The sequence below is a fragment of the Aotus nancymaae genome, unplaced genomic scaffold (assembly GCF_030222135.1).
Source record: "Aotus nancymaae isolate 86718 unplaced genomic scaffold, 86718_ANA_hifiasm-v0.15.2.pri h1tg000036l, whole genome shotgun sequence".
Taxonomy (NCBI): Eukaryota; Metazoa; Chordata; class Mammalia; order Primates; family Aotidae; genus Aotus; species Aotus nancymaae.
The window spans coordinates 11,815,548-11,833,103 of record NW_026988450.1 but is presented as its reverse complement, the minus strand read 5'-3'; the positions used below and the strand labels follow the sequence as shown (position 1 = coordinate 11,833,103).

At 40.6% G+C, this 17,556-nt stretch overlaps 1 protein-coding gene across 4 annotated transcripts in view; it reads right to left on the bottom strand.

Moving 5' to 3' along the window:
- Window positions 1-17,556, bottom strand: part of CHD7 (chromodomain helicase DNA binding protein 7) — a 178,128-nt gene that overhangs the window by 113,802 nt on the left and 46,770 nt on the right. For 3 of the 4 annotated variants that reach the window (XM_021671224.2, XM_021671267.2, XM_064384223.1), the window contains exon 2: window positions 2,488-4,326. In XM_021671224.2, the coding sequence (XP_021526899.2) occupies window positions 2,488-4,152 (1,665 nt within the window). In that variant the 5' untranslated portion in view covers window positions 4,153-4,326. Of the gene's footprint in view, window positions 1-2,487; window positions 4,327-6,297; window positions 6,314-17,556 lie in introns of those variants that run through there. The other variant, XM_012463728.2, reaches the window with a different exon arrangement.

Below are 17,556 nucleotides of genomic sequence, written 5' to 3'. Positions count from 1 at the left end.
CCTAGTTTACATCCCTGTAAATGTCCTGGGTTTGCCTATAATGACACACTCAAAGAAGAAGGGAATGCATGTGGGCTCTCCCGGAGTCCAGCACAGGACACAGCATGCATGGAGCCTCCACTGCTCAGGGACTCAAATGCCACAGACTCGCACATGTCCTCTGAAATGCCCATTGAGGTATCTGTACTCTTAAAATGTAGGAAAGCTGGAGGAGAGCAACACTTCTCATCCAGGGATCAGACTATAAGCACAGGGGGTCTCCAAACTGTGCTCGCCCCCTAGTAGAGAGGATGCTGGAATGAGAAGTCTGAGAAACCACTGCTCTAAAAAAAAAAAAATCCCTCACTTAGTAAGAAACTTTCCAGGGAATAAGAAAATAATAATTCCTAAAAACTAAGTCACATTCATTTCTGTCCTAAAAGCTACCCAAGTCTGCTGGCCTCAGGGACAGTACTTTTGGTTCGCTCTGAAGAGGGGTGTTTTGCCCTGAGGCTATATGAGAATCACCAAGGGCTTCAGGGAAGCTGCCCTCCCCACCAGCTGAGGGCAGCTTGCCTGAAGCCACTATTTGTCCTGTGGTCCCAGGAGTCTTCCTGACCTCCACTCCCCAAGCCCAGCTGAGGATGAAGCTTCAGAGCCTTTGTACTAAATGCCTCCCTGAATCTAAAAAACTTTTTTTAAAAAATTGGTGTGCTTTTTTTCGCCTTTTTTTTTTTTTTTTTTGAGATGAAGTCTCACTTTGTTGCCCAGGCTAGAGTACAGTAGCATGATCTCGGCTCACTGCAACATCTACCTCCTGGGTTCAAGCAACTCTCCTACCTCAGCCTTCCGAGTAGCTGGAACTACAGGCATGCACCACCATACCCAGCTAATTTTCTGTATTTTTTAGTAGAGATGGAGTTTCACCATATTGGCCAGGTTGGCCCTGAATTCCTGACCCCAGGTGATCTGCCCGCCTCAGTCTCCCAGACTGCTGGGATTACAGGCATTAGCCACCATGCCTGGCATAAAATAAGTATTTTTTAAATGAACTGATAAAAAGTGCAGAAGACAAATTTCACCACTAAAAAAAGAAAAAAACAAAACAAACAAACAAACAAAAATGCTCTGAGATGCCTTGAGTAGCTCTGTTTCCTGACCAAATCCTCTTACTTTCAACACTGCTTCAGTCCCTTCTGCTCCCAGTTTGACCCTTCTGGACCAAACTGTCCTCGAAGGCCTAGATAACAGGTTCACACTTCATCTTCTGTATGCTTCTCCACCTGTCCTGTGAACTGTCTAATCAGTATCACTGGCTCCCTCCCCATTTAAGTCCAATTCCTTAAAAAGGAATCCAAGATCACAACAATCTGGCACTGACTGATATTTTCCAACCTACTCCCTGCAGCAAACTTGACTTCCTGAGCAGTTGTTTAGCAAACCATCCCCCAGTCTGAACTGCTGACTTGGGTTCACCTCCCCTGGGTAAGGCCTTGCCAAATTCCAAGCATCCTCACCTAAAGGTATTTCCTCTCTCTGAACACTTGTCACATAATCATGCCTGGTCTTTCACTCTTCTGTATTTTCACATGCAGGTCTTATTTCCCCAAAATTGATTATAAGTCCATCAAAACAAGCACTATGCCTTTTAGCTCTAAAATCAGCTACAGTGTACCACAAAAACAGAGTTGCAATTCTAGTAATCACTATGTATTTTTAAATAGCACTAAGAATAATCTGTATACATGGACATTAATTTATCTTCCATAGACCTAGGGCATAAATACCAAAATTTATAATGGAAAAATGTCTTTGTGCCTATGATAATTTAAAACTTTAATCTGTTCTTTTATAAGATCTGAATGATAACAAAAATGTCAGCTTACAAAAAAGGAAGACTACTTGAGTAGCTCGGTGCCCAAATCTCTTAGAGACTGAACATCTTCTGTGAATCATCATTTACTGTGATTTTCTACAATTTGCAATTTAAACTCATACTAACAAATTCCACAGTTGGTAAAATCAGTATCATAAAAGTACACATATTTTTCAGCTTCCCAAGAAAAACATCACAGTACAAAAGGAGGGATGGAGGAGACTACCACACACACATAAATCATTGCTAGAAACCAAGTGTCAGTGTATTTTTAAAACACACACACAGAGAAAAAGAATAAAGAAGAATTCAGAGAAGGAAACAAAAGCATTTGTCTCATGAGCATTCTAAGACCTCTGTCCATTTCCTTGCTAGCAGCCACCCAGCTCCTCATTGGCAGGGACTCAGTCTTAGTTATCTACACATTCTTAACATCTAGCACAATCCCTGGGACAGGGAGATTCAAGAATTGTTGCCTGAATAAAAAAAATGCATAAGCCAATAACAAGATAAAAATTAAGGTACTTATAATAAAAAAGCTTTTCATAAAGTTTAAAGAAAAATTCGATTAGACAAGTTAGCCATGCTGAATTTCACACTGCAATACAGAGGCAGGCTCTGTGTCCCCTTACCTGATGCACAGGCACTTTCTGCGGGGTGTTCTGGGGTGATGGGTGGAGCTGTGCCCAAGGCTGGTGATGAGGGTGTGGGGGTGAAGACTGGTGGTGCAAGCCCGGGTGGGGCTGCAGCGGAGAACAGGTTGGCAATTGCTGAAAAGACGGCTGCTGACCAGGATGCTGTTGGCCAGGTATCAGTCGTTCCTGGATTGCTTGTGGGTCTCCAAGGCCAACACCAGGACAACCATTTGGTCTCATGTGCCCAGTCAACTCCCTTGGTGCCGAGGACATTCCCATAAATGGACGAGACTGCTGCATGTTTCTGGGGCCCATATTCCTCTGTCCGATTCCCATGGCACCAGGGGGCTGGTGAGATGGCTGAGGATGGGGCATATTTGGATAACTGCCAACTTCCATTGGTATCCCAGCACTTCCCGGCCTGACTTGTGGAGGAGGAGTGCCTGCTGGATTACTCATTGCTTTCATGGGTGACATGGGAGGTGGAGAGGCATAAGTTCCCTGAGGCTGTGAAGGATGCATAGTTTGTGTGTTCATTTGGTTAAGTGAGCCACTGGGGTGGATGGGCTGCTGGTGCATTAGTCCTTGACCACTGTTTGATGGGAATCCTACAGCATTGGGGTATCTTGGTACGGACTGATTCATTGGAGTATTATTTGTAAGGCCTAAATTTTGATTCATCCCTGTATTGTTAACTAATCCCTGATTTAGATTACTGTAAGGATATCGAGAATACTGCCCTGAGTTGTTTATAGTAGGAGAGGGGACTGTCTGGCTCCGAGAACTAAAGTTAAGGGTTTGTGGCCTAACAGCCCCTTGTTGAGGAGGATTCGGGGAGAATCTGGGACTGTGGGCAACGGATTCTCCATGGAGAGCAGTAGGGGGGTGGTGATGGAACTGTTGCACCGAGTGACGCAAGGAAGGTGCCATGCTGGGACTCTGCTGGGGCACGTGGGACAAGTGGCCAGGTCCTGAGGTGGCAATAAAAGGATTTCCCTGATTGAGGCCCTCCTGGCCTTGGGAAAACTGGCTCATCCTCTGCTGGGGCTGACCATGCTGCTGCATGGAAAAATCCCCACGTGCCAAATAGCTGCCCATCTGCTGCATGTGCTGAGGGTGGCCCTGTGCAGGGGGCCCCGACGGAGCCGGCTGTGGTGGCTGCGGCTGTGGCTGCTGCTGCTGGTAGGGGGCTCGTATCTGGTCTGGTACCTGAACAGCCCGGGGCCCCCACATGGAGCTGCTGTCCACAAAGGATTGCCCATGCCTCTCATTCTGCATGCCAGGGTAGACGCCCATCTGACCGCCACCACTGCCACCATGGGGCACCTGAGGAACGGGAGGGGTGTGATACTGCGAGTGCGGAGACGCGAGTCCGTTCCCGGGGGCGTTGCTTATCATTCTGCTCGGCTGATCCATCAGATGCATCTTTTGTTGTTCATACTGATTATAGTGATCAAAATGTGTCAGCTTTGTTTGATTTTGATTAGTGGAAGGATGATGAAGGGATGGCTGTAAAGAGGCAAAGCCTTGGTCTATCGGCATTTGCTGACCCATAGGATTTACTGGATTTTCCGGGTAACCACATTCTCCGAGGCCTTCAAGGCCTTCACTGAAAATATTCCCATCCTCGCCAAAAAGACTCATCATTCCTGGATCTGCCATCTTCTTCCAACACACGGCTCCTCCAAACCACAGCTCAGGAGCTTGCCTGTGCTTCACTTCACTGAGGTGTTTGCCCTCAAAGTCTATAATCCTTAACTAATCTTCTTCATGTCATTCCATATTTCTTTAATTCTCTTGGACCCTGCAGTGTCAGGCAAAGTCTGGATATAGGTCCTAGAAGGGAGTCAGGGGTAGGAGAGAAGAAGGAAGAAAACACAGAATTAGGATGCGATGATAAAACTGCCAGTATTTTGTACATCTGAATTTGGTCTCCATCAACAATACTAATCTAGCTCCCTCACTGAGCTGTATTTTATAAATTTAGTTCACTTTAAGAGAAACTCATTAGCTTCTACCAGAAGCATTATTATGATCGGTTACTCAGAAAGCAAGCAAAACACTAACCTTAACCTTAAATTAATCCATTCACTACACTTCCTAGCGTTCCATTCTTGGATGAAACAGAACAAAAGAACACAACATGAAGCAGCAGCAGCTGCCACAGCAGGCAAGCAGATGTATGAATATAGCCAAGCAGCTCATCTGCTGAACTAAAGCCCTGGAAATGCTCTGGTTACCAACAGCCCGCCCTTAACCTTATTCCCCTGAGCGGTGTAATCAGATGAGCAGCAGCAGCACCGAGGGCTGTGAAAAGCTCAACTTAGTTAAATTGACTAGAGGATTATACAAATACCAAAATCGGTCATTTCATACAAATTAGATATTTACAGCCCACATACAACTATGTAACTGCCACAGAGGCATCTAACAAGAAAGTGTTCATAATGATGTTGAAAAAGCAACCTTGAGAACAGCATAATAAATTCATAATTTCATTATGCTTAATGGCAGAAATATACAAGATTCAGAAAGAGACTAAAAGAAAAGCTTTCATTCTCCAAGAGGGCCAATTTCACTCATGGCTCTGGGCCTGTGATGGTCCCAGTCTGCACTGACACAGGGCAGCCCAGGCTCATTATTTTCCCACAGGCACGCTGGGCTCTGGTGGACCAGGAGCCCATGTGACCACTCAGAGAAAACTAGCTGGGTGCATACTTTGTAGACAATGACTATTCTCATAACTAGAAACACAACTTGCTCCAAAACTGAACATTATTTTAACAGATTAAAGTTCAAAATATGCTCTCCTTACCACTGCCTTAAGCCCTTTTGGGACAAGGCGGGACCTACGCAGGTAGGGAGACAAGTGGGCAGGCACTTGCGTTCGCACCCGACGTGCTTTCCGCGCACAGGTACGCTATGTAACATGCTGCATTTTATTCGAACTCTTTCTAACAGATCCTGTGTGGATTAAAATAACTAGTTTAAAGAATGCTTTGACAGTCTAAACAGGAAAGTGGTTTTGTTGAGTGCTAATTAAATCAACAGCCTAATAAAGAACTAATTCATATAGAAAAAATGCCTGAAATCTTAAACATCTTTGGAATTTAACTCATTTTTTCTCTCTTATAAGTATATTAAGCATTGTGTGATACTAGCCCACTTGAAAAAACAGTATCTTGTTGAAGAATTTCCAAAGTGATGCTATAAACAGGCTCAGTCATAAATTCTACTGACACGCTTCCATAAGAGCATGGGAATGAACAATGGGCTGACCAACACTCCTGAGAACTTACCAGTAAGACACGTATAAATTCCGTTTCTGCCTGCCCTATTCTAACACATTCCTAACAAGAGGAGATTTTGCTTACAGAAAATGTAAACAACATTCCTGTTCACTGTCAGAACTACAGACATAACACCTGAGAGGGTCTCGGGGTCTGTAGTTTTCAGGTGACAGCTGTCAGCTAAAGTCAAAGGTCTCCTCACTCTGCCGCTAACTGCCATGAATTTTCTGATCTACTTTCTCCAAATACAGAGGTCAGATGGGTGAAAATAAGGTGAGCATGAAAGCCACTTTACTGAAAACATGCTCCTTTACTATGCAACTATTTTAAAATCCACAATAAAGAGAGGTAGGCATCTTCAGTGCCAGTTGCAACAAATATTCATAAATTAAATATACTCCTAGGAAGGCTAAACAGTCAGTCGTCATTTATTAAGGTTCATTCTAACTTTCAAAGAAATAGATACTGGATGGGACTTAATAATAACTTAAACCAGCTATGCAGACCAACCACTTACCAAAATAACCTTTCAAATTAGCTTAAGGAAAGGAACGTCTACATATGTGTCTTGGAAGGAGCAGCTTCATCCTCCAGGGTCCGCTGGTATGGGAAGAAATGCTACTGACTGGATGAGACTCCGGGCCAGCTCCAGGTAAAAGTGAGCCTAGAGTGAGTGGATGGCTTAGCCCACTGGTGACCTTCTCTTGCAAGCCCACTGAGACCAGAGGCAGAGCTAGATCAAACTTGGAGAAGCAGCAATGAAGTTGGTGCTTACTTTTTATCAGCTTAAGATTCAGACGAGGGACATGGGTAGGGAAAAAACAGAAAGCCCTCCCTGAGAGTAACCATACTGACCCTTGGCTGTGTTCCTCTTCCTTCCTGTTCCCCACACCTTTCTACTAAATGTCCATCCCGAGGCACGAAAAACACCAGCGTTATATAGCATCAACTAAGCATGTTGCTCACCACAACTATAACCACGCTAAGGTGAAGTCCAGGCAGGGAAGTTAAAAAACTGGCTTTGTAGTTTGTCATTAGTGACCGCTCACTGGGACAGCCACCAAGGCCTTCCTGCCCCTTTTCTGACCTCAAGACCCAGCTGGCAGCTATGCCAGGAATCCATCTGGTAGCTGCATTTCATATTTCTGATTTGAGCTAATCTAATTAATTTGTTTTGGTCCTTTTTTAAATTTGATCAAGACCATCTGAATGCCCACTTTCCCAAGTTGCAGCTGCAATGTATAATTTTGTGTTTCTATAAAGGATATTCATTCAAGACTTCATTTTGAAAGCTTCTCCCTTGTCTACACTCAATATCTAGATATTCTGAGTCTAGATCAACACTGTTCCATGGGCCACAAATGAGAGCCATTACGTTTAATTTTTAATTTTCTAGTAGCTACATTTTAAAAGTAGACCGAGAGTGAAATTCATTTTACCAATTTCTATTTAACCCAACAAACGCATAATACTGTCATTTCAAGACATAATCGATATTAAAAAAAATGAATGAGCTAGCTTACATATTTTGGTATTGTTTGAAACCCAGTATGTAATTTACACTTACAGTGCATCTCAATTCCTATCAGTTACATTTCAAGTGAAAAAAAAATGGACATATGGGGCTCACGTCTTCCATACTGGACAGCATAAAATATTTAAAAAGAAGAAACAGGAATAACAAATTAGCAATGACATTTTTAAAAGTCTAATAATTATCACCTGGGTAGTAAACATTTGAGTTGCATTTATGTTTGATTTGGCTTTATGTAAAAATTAACTCCCAAATCACAATCATTCATTCAAAATGTATTTACTGAGCACCTGCTGTGATTCAGGCACTGGTCTAAGAGCTGGAAAGAGATCAGTGAATAAAATGAAATTCCCTCTTGTCCTCATGGAGCTTACATGTATCTGTAAATGACAAATCTCTTAAATAAGAACTAAGATTCGGGGCTTATGTTATTAAGAATGTAGGTTACCACTTCACAAAATACTCCTCGGTAATTTCTGATGAGGAACAGTCTAACTAGATGTGAAAATATTTAGCAAGCAGTACAGATCCATACAAAGGAGATATAGTAATTCAAGTTTCGACTCAGTACCCTATTGCCAAGCATTTTCTGAGATGTGAACTGAAGGACAGTTCAGAAGATGCCTGTGTTTGGGAGTGAGGAGGGGGCACAATGAGATCACTCAACTAACAGAATCATCAACGTGAGAAGTGCACTGTGAAACCAATTACAAACATTTTAGAGTTAGCAAGCACTCTGAAAACCTTCTAATCCAAATCGCTCTTCATTTAACAGATAAAAAAAATCCTTTTATAGACTGAGAGGAGTAAACTTTCTACTAAACATCTCAGTGACAGTTCCCAAAGATGAAAGAAATGAATGAATGAAATGGCAGCTTACTAGTGAGGACAAAATATTAAAGGCCTACATTAAGTCTGTTTTATTCAGAGAATCACTAAAACAACTGCTTTCATCACCAAATAGAAGAGAATTTCCTTTCCAAAAATGTTTTTAAATTATCCTATATATAGCTTTTAGGAAACAAGCATATATTAACACCAAATTGGAGCTACTGGTAAATTTTACTGGGAAATAGCCAAATGAAGAATGAGCAGATCCAAGCACAGAGAGAATTAGTGATAAAAGCAATGGGTGCACAAGATACCAAGATGTAAGAAATGTCACCAAAAATATTAATATTTTGAAAAAATATATGTATACATAAAGTGTTATAACATTTTAAATTTTTACTTATTAAATTTGTTTTATATATAGTGATTTTCTGACCTTCCAAAACAACATCAACAATTATTTACTTCACTCTTCTCAAAGCAGAATGGCATTTGCACAGCTGAGTTTTAATTTGGTAGTGACTCAGAACAGGTGTTTTGTGTTAGAGGTGTGGACTGGAAACCTAGCAAGGAGATAGGTGAATACATAACACCTTTTATATGCAAAGTATCTCCTATAGCTCAACCACTTTTTGTCCAATTGTGTAAGTAAAACATCATCCAAGGGGAACTTTTTTCATAAACAGCCAAAATGTGGGCAAGAGTGAAATCACAGGATATTTGCCTATTAGAATGTCAAAAACAATTTTGCTGTTTATGGCTTGATTTTGAGTTGTTCTATTTAAATTTCTCTCCTCTACCTCCAAAGAGCATGAGGTATAGAACACAGCTGTGGTAATAATTCTGGGGATGGGGGTGGAGCATGAATCAGAATTTCCAAGGGAGCATCTTGCAGCTGAAAAAAACAGCACACATCACCACCCTCACCATAACCCACGGAGATGCCTCTCAATCATCAAGGCTGCAAAACGTATCAAGAAGGGCAAAGAATCCACACACTGATAGGTGGACACACAGAAGATAAAGGGCTCACACTGCTGAGCTTCCACTCAAAGTGCAAGTCCTTTCAGCTAGATCCTGAAGCCTGTTACCAGCAATCTCCTCCACCTGCCCCACCCACAACCCCGCCCCCGATAGCCACTTGGTAACGTCTAACAGGGCCAATGCTTGCTGGAGGAGGAGTCATCTATACAACTGAAAAGAACCTGGATAAACAATCAGGAAGTGTCCCCCAGGTCACCAACACTAGCATATCAGTTCGCCACAAAGTATTTTCCATATTTGCTTCATGGGCCAAATGATGCCCTTTCTGAAACCCCTGGGTTGGCCAAGGGGGCCAAGACCACATTTTCTTCCTCATCAATATGCCAGGGCATTGCCAATACTCTGTGACTATGCTGTGTAATCCAGCAGCCACCAGCCACATGTTGCTATTTAAATTACTTAAACTAAATAAAACTTAAAATTCAGTTCCTTAGTCGCACAGGCCACATTTCAAGTGCTCAAAAGCCACATGTGGTTGGTGGCTGCCTACTAGACAGTGCCTATAAATGAACATTTCCATCACTGCAGAAAATTCTATGGATATCACTCCTATGTGTTTCTTCTTAGAGGTAACATGTTTAAATAACTGCAATATTAAATGGCAGCAATCCTCTTCTGTAAAAATTATTTTCTCCTCTTCAGAGATTAGTATTCTTTTTGAGGTCCATATCTACCCTTTAGGATGAAATATATGGTACTCTTTCCATATATCATATTTTATGTTAACTATACTTACAATCTATGTCTCCTTTCTGTATTATCTCCCAACATATATTCCTATTTCTTCACAAATAATTTTCAGTATGTTAGGAATAATTCTCAACTACACAAAATTCAGAAAAAGATTTAGAAAGAAAAAAAGAAGTATGTGAAGTCCTTCTAAGGTCTGTGTGTCCACAAGTATCATATTAAAAATAAAACCATGAAAAGTAATAAGGTCATATTACTACATTACCTCTCATTTTGCTGATATTAATGGAAGAGGCACATTTTTAATAAGGAAAACTATTGACATCATATAGAGCAATGCTGTGCCTTATATTAGCACGCCCTATGGCAGTAACATTATTTCCGTCTATCTCTTCAACCTAGTCAAACAATGGGAAATAAGCCTACATCCTTCCTGTCACCATTCATTTAGAAAAAAGTTCTCGTCTCAACACTTTTACACTACTAAATGAATTATCTTATAAAACACAGATTGCATCATATCTCTCCCTGATTAAAATCCTTAAAAGGATCTCCCATAGCTTTCAGGTTCTAGTCCAAATGCTCCAGCATGCTTGAAGGCACTAGTAATCAAATCCTTATCGACCTTTCCATTCTCAACTCCCCTAACTCCCTTCCCTCTGTCCCCTGAAGCACTCAACAACACCCCCGTTAGGTATATCAAACTACTGTAAGTTTACCAACCATCCATCAGCTATTTCACACCTTCCTCACCTTCAAAACCATGTTCTTTTCTCTGGCCTCCTTTTCCCCTCACTGTACAGCCTGGCCTCTTTTTCGTCTTAGTTCCTTTATTATCACCCATCTCCGGAAGCTTCCTGCCTTCAGCCCTCCCTCTTCAGGCTGATTCCAAAGCCCTCGCTGACACTACCACAACACCAACATGAGCAGAAGCTACAAAAGTGTCAAGCACACTACTGGTCTTATGTGTTCACCTCCCTCTCTTTCTGGAGACTGGAGCCTTGCTATGGGAAGTGGGGTCCTGAGAGAGCATGCCTGGCACTCCTGGAAACTGGTAAAAGACACAGAGTCCCCGGCTCACCCCAGGCCTCCTGCACTAGAATCTGCCTTTTATTAACAACGGCCCCAGGTGATTCCTGTGCATGTAAAGTTTGGGAAGTCCTGCTCTCAGACTCTGAGCTCCTCCTACAGGATAGCACACACTGACCACTCAGTTAATATAATGGATCAAAAACAAAGGACACATGTTGCAAAGAATTACAATGCAATACAAAGATACGTCACTTAAAGAAAGTAGTCTTGACATTTGTGTCTGACAAAGAAACAATACTGACTTCATTCAAAGAATTATGAATAGCCCTTAATGACAAATTTAATCTAACGGTTTACAAGGAGTGGGTATCTAAAGATGGTTTAATTTTAAAGATATGCCCATCTGTTTGCCAATCATTTGTGAAAGTCAAAAAAATGCAGTTAACATTAATATCTAATGCTGTGTTACATAACATGCTATTTCACAGGTTTCTTGCAGAAATCTTTCAGTTATTTCTACATAACTTTGAAGAATCTGGATATTGAGTAGACTTTATGATAAAAAAAAAAAAAGTTGTTCTTTTGTTCCTACATGCAATATTGAGGCTAATATGTTTCCTTTCAAGGCAGCTAATGAAATAGCACCTGGCTAACAGATTAAACTAAGTGCATGCCCACAGCACTAGCTTTTTCCTAAGTTGTCAAAGGAGTATATTACCCCACACATAAGTTATGCCACAAAAGCACAAGGATCATGGAAATTTGTGTCCTATAGAGAATGGCCTTTACGCCCTGCAATTCAAAATTCAAATACCACTCTTTGAAGCTAACTCCTAAAGGCTAAGCCCACTGAGGTGTCCAGCACCTTGACCCTAACCTGGAGACAGTTGACCTGCTGTCCCATCGCAGACACTAAGAAAATACATCCAGCAGGGTCTTCATTCCATGTACACAACATGGCCCAGCAACAGATGAGCACACATTCTAATAGCACCTGAAGTACTCAACATTGCATAGCAAAAGAGAAATGAAGACACATTTATCTATATATACCATATCTAGGTGTAGATCAAATATGTAGCTATATAAAATGTGTATCTATCCCACATCTTTTTTTTTTTTAAAGAGACAGGGTCTCGCTTTGTCGCCCAGGCTGGAGTGCAATGGCACAATCATAGCTCACTGCAGTCTCCAAGTCCTGGGCTCAAGTGATCCTCTCACCTCAGGCTCCCAAGTAGCTGGTACTATAGTTGTGCACCACCATGCCCAGTTAATTTTCTTTTTCTAAAAAAAAAAGTCTCACAGCCGGGCGCAGTGGCTCAAGCCTATAATCCCAGCACTTTGGGAGGCCAAGAGAGGTAGATCACAAGGTCAGGAGTTCAAGACCAGCCTGACCAACATGGTTAAACGCCATCTTTAAAACAAGAAAAGAAAACAAAGTCTCACTATGTTCTCCAAACTGGTCTTGAACTCCTAGGCTCAGGCAATCCTCTTGCCTCAGACTCTTAAAGTGCTGGGGTTATAGGTGTGAGCCATCGCACCAGGTCTCGTATCTTTTGAATGTTATCCTAATTCATTGTAATATAGTAGAAAGAAGAAAGTCAAATGAAGACACAGGTCTAGAAATAAGTAAATGAAAATTTTTAAAGTAATTTATTTTGGACAGGAAAAAATTAAATTTCAGAAACGTATTTCAACCTACCTGGCAAGAAGGCTTATAGTGCAGACTTATGGAAGAGTTACGTACATTTTACAAAATTTGCTGATTGCCAGTATGTATCTTGCTTAATATTATAAAATATCCTGGGTTTTGTAAAGCTCAGGATGGTGTATAAAGGGCTAATGACACCATGTTTATTAGCTTGATTTTTAAAAATCACCATTAGGAAAGATTTTCCCATGCATTCTAGACTTACTTCAAGCTACTGACTTGACACACACACACACACAAACTCCAGGTGAGGTCAAGTCTACAAAAAGTGAGGGTGGAACAGAAGGAAAGGAAGGAAGGAGCTTCCCTGTGCTCATGCTCTGTCCGGGGACCCTCTGGCAATCACCGGCTGACACTGAACCTCTGGAGGAGGATGCAGAGGTGAGGCAAGGGCAAACATGCTGAAGGGCTGAGAAAGCAGCAAACAGCCAGCTGCTCTTGCAAAAAGCATGCTCTTCATGTACTTACTGCAGTTGCCACTGATTAACTGATTTGGCAATTTCCTACATTCTTTTACATTTTAAAAAATTTCTGGAAAGCTGAAAAGGGATCTTTTTTCATATTCTGGGGGAGTTTAAAAGTGTACTCAATCCTGCCTGGTTTGAAAGGCAAGGGATAAAAAGGGTATAAACAGTCTTTTCTGATATACACCACCAACATTCTTTTTCTTAAAGGAAAAAAAAAAATTTCCTGGGCAACATCACAACTGAAAATAATCTGTCTATTCTCTTTGCTAGAGCAGGGCACGTGTGATGGGAAGGAAGCCTTATCCATCATGAATAAACCTGAGCACAAAGACAGGCAAAGCATCATAGCATACCAATGGCAGAGGTCACACAGGGAGCTGCAGGGCTTCTGAAGACCCATGCCTGTTAAGGTACTGCAAAAAAAAATACACAGGAATAATAAAAATTCAAATTTTCATCATGGAAGAAGACAATACAAACAGGAATTCAAACTGTAAATGAAGGTTGAGATCTTTGGAAGAGTATTAGAAAAAATATTTTGGAAAACTGTACCCAATCTCAAAAAGGTAAACCTACAGGAAGAAAAAAAACTGAAGAAAATAAATGTAACTTATTCAGTGACTATGATATTCCATTTTGGTTTCAAATCAAGTTACATTTAAGAAAGGAGATGGAATTAAGACTAGAATAAAGAGTTAACAGTTTCACATCCAATATTTCACAATCATTTCAACTTATAACAAATTTGGGAAACATTTTTTCTATGCAGTAGGCCCCTTTCATCCCGGGGATATGTTCCAAGACCTCTAGTGGATACGTTCCAAGACCTCTAGTGGATACTCAAAACCATGCACAGTACCGAATCCCACTGCTGTCAATTGGAACACGTTTCTATCCATGTCTTCCACCCACAAATTTAATGTGCTTTCCATCTTAACTAAGCACTTATCAGGCACTGTGGCTGTAACTTTTGCAGTTTGAGGTACAGCACCAAAATTAGCACAGATTTGTTATTCTTTCCTCACAATTTAACTGACAGAAGATTCATTCGTACAATAATGCTTACGATTTACTTCTAAGATTTATGTATATCTCAACATACAAACTTTTTTCTTTCTTTACGAGCTTTCACCTTTTTATTTAAAGGAAGCATTTTCCTGCTTCTCTCTTTGGCATATCCAAATCACCAGGATCACTACCCTTGCACTCTGGGGCCATTCTGAACTAAAATAAGGGTGACTGGAACACAACCACGTTGATACTGCCACAGTTGACCTGATAACCATAAGACGGCTACAAAGTGACTGACAGGCAGGTAGCATCTACAGCGTAGGTATGCTAGACAGAGGGATAATTTATTTCCTGGATAGGACAATGCAGGTCAGTGCAAGACTTCATCATGCTACTCAGAAGGGCACACAATTAAAACTTTAGGAGCTGTTTATTTCTGGAATTTTCCAGTTAATATTTCTATACCAAAGTTGACCGCAGGTAACTGAAACCGCTAAAACTGAAACCATGGAAAGCAAAAACTTGGATGGAGGGGTGTACTGTACCTACATTTATCATAAATGCAAGTAGGTTCTATAATGCCACCATAATCAAAACTACAAATACCATGCAGCTAAACATGCCATCTTTTAGTCAAATTAAATGTCTTCATTCATATCAGCACATGATAAAAGACAAAATTTTATCCACAAACTCTGTATATATAACTTAACATCTTCCTACATCTTCAGCAAAGGTTCAACCCCAAACTGGCCTCTCTCCTTATTCCCCAGCAGTCATCTGAGTTTCCTTCCTTCCAGATAGTCATGTACTGGGGGAAAACTAACTTCAAGAAACATCTTTTATAATATTGTCAGTAATTATTATATTTTTTAAAACTATAATACAAAGCATTTTGTAACAAATTCTTGGATTACTTTTTTTGTGCCACCATGCTATTCTACATCAGTGAGCACTGACTGTAATGACATGCTTCTGCCTCACATATTTTCCCTAAAAATCATTTTGACTAACCAATTCTAATTTTAAGTAGTTTATACATGTGAGTGTGCAAGACTCTTGACATTAGGAGAGTATTCTAATTTGTAGGTAAGCTTCATATTTCAGTTTGAAAAAAGATCGCACTTATGTAGTCATAAATTGCTACATTGTGTCCATTTTGATCAAAGATCAATATTTAAGTACACATCAAGTTAGCAAAGAGACTGTAATATAAGAAAAAGTAAGTACAGTGAAAAGACACGCTACTACCAGACATGACATTTGTTTTGCATAATGAGGATGATGAAAATAATTTAAGTCTACCTATGAAGCTTTGAATTTTGTACTTGGTTTAATCAAAGATTACAAAAAGAACCAGACACCTACTCAGCTTTAAAATACAGTGTTTACTAAGGCCTCAGACTGCCACACCCACCCATCTGTATGGTTTTAATGAGTTTAACTACTATACATCAGTTGATAATAAAATTATGATCCAGATAAGGAAATCTAAATAATTAGGTTTCATCAGGGATAATACTTGCATCATACTATACCTACCCACATTTTCAAGTTTCCTCCCCAATATCTGCTATATCTCTAAACATACCAAAATCCCTACTTTATGCCCATTTCTCAGAAATCATTTGGAAAGTCACTATTGTACTAAACAAATCTAAAGAATATAAATAAAGGTTTGGCAAAATATGTTCTGACAGACCACATATCTCAATTTTCTACTTCAAAACACATTCACAAGCACTCTGTGCTTTGGTTGGACACCTGCCTGGACCTCTGTGTGTCCAAATGTCAAATTTCCTTAGCCCTAAAATCCTGCCATCCTATAACAGTGAGGTAACTTATGGCAAAAGTTCTTAAATACCACTTTGTACTCAAAATTGCTTAGATCATCATATCCAAATAACTTTTATTGGCCACATACAAACTTGTTATTTAGTAGCTTTTAACCTTTCAGAATTATGTATAACACTGGTAGAATAAATCTAAATTTTCTGTTATCGACACTGAGGTCTACTTGAGGGTGGGAAGAGGGAGAGGAACAGAAAAGATAACTATCGAGTACTGGGCTTAGTTCCTGGGTGATGAAATAATGTGCACAACAAACCCCGTAACATAAGTTTACCTATGAAACAAACCTTCACATGTACCCCCAACCTAAAAGTTAAAATAAATAAACTTTGTTATCTTAATTTTGAAAGAATCCTTTTATGTTTTTCTTTAAATAAATGATATACTGTTTAAAGGTTAACCTGTAAACACAGACTATATTTCAATATTTCTTTCATCAAAAACCATTTCAATGTCCCCTTATATCTCTATAAATGTGCACAGTGTCCCCAGGTAGGCAGGCACATCAAGAAAGACCTTGCCCACTGCAGTGAGCGGAGATCGCGCCATTGCACTCCAGCCTGGGCAACAGAGCAAGACTCTGTCTCAAAAGAAAAAAAAAAAAGAAAAACCTCACCTTTTATGTCTATCACTTGTACCCCCAATGCCAGACACAGTGCCTTAAAATAGGTGTGGAATTAGCCATTACATAACATCTCAGTATATCACTAACACTCCTTCCTCTTGCCACAAAAACATGGGAGAGTCAATGATTGTGTGGGCTCCTTAAGACTTAATTCACACAAGTGAGGGGCGGGTCTTGGGTTGGGGTGGGGAATTAAAGCATCTTCCTTCTCTCCGCTAATACTGTGTCATTAATAAAAAAGCACACTGATGACACCCTTCCAGTTTTACAATTGCTTGCTAGTGTAATGACCCGCTCCAGATTTCAGAGTAGACCCTTCAAGGCAACATGGCCTGGCAAATTTCCCATCAACAGGGCCAAAGAACCCACAGTTTTTAAATTATGCTTTTTAGAGAGTTGCACATTTTACTAAACTGTGGAGCACAGACTGGAAGAGAATGGTATGAGGCTGGAGCCAGGAAGAACAGTTCAAGGGCTCACACAGGAGTTCAGGTAAGAGACCATGTTGCTACAAAGAAGGAGACAGACATACTCAAGAGAGACTTGTTGCTGGATGAAGGAGAGTCTGGGACGATAATGAGGACTGTAGCTTGGGTACCTGAGCAGATGGTAAAAACCATGCACTGAAATGTGGGGAACAAGAGAGAAGCAGGATTTATTTATTTGGTATGGAAGAGAGGTGTAGAAAAAAATTTACACAGAGCTCTCCAGGAGACAGTAATATGGAAGCAGGGAGCTCAAGAGAGAATGCTGAGCTGAGATATGGCTGTTTAAGTCATTGACAAACAGAAGGAAGACAAAGTTGCAGCAGATGAGGTCAACCTGAAACCATATTTAGAATGATAAGAGAAAAGAGCAAGGACAGAATCCTGAAGAATATCAACACTCAGAGGGCAGGCAAAGGAGTCAGCCAACAAGGTGGGAACAAACACCAAGAGAAAGCTTTAAGAAGGAAGTGACCAACCGTTCAGATGTTACAA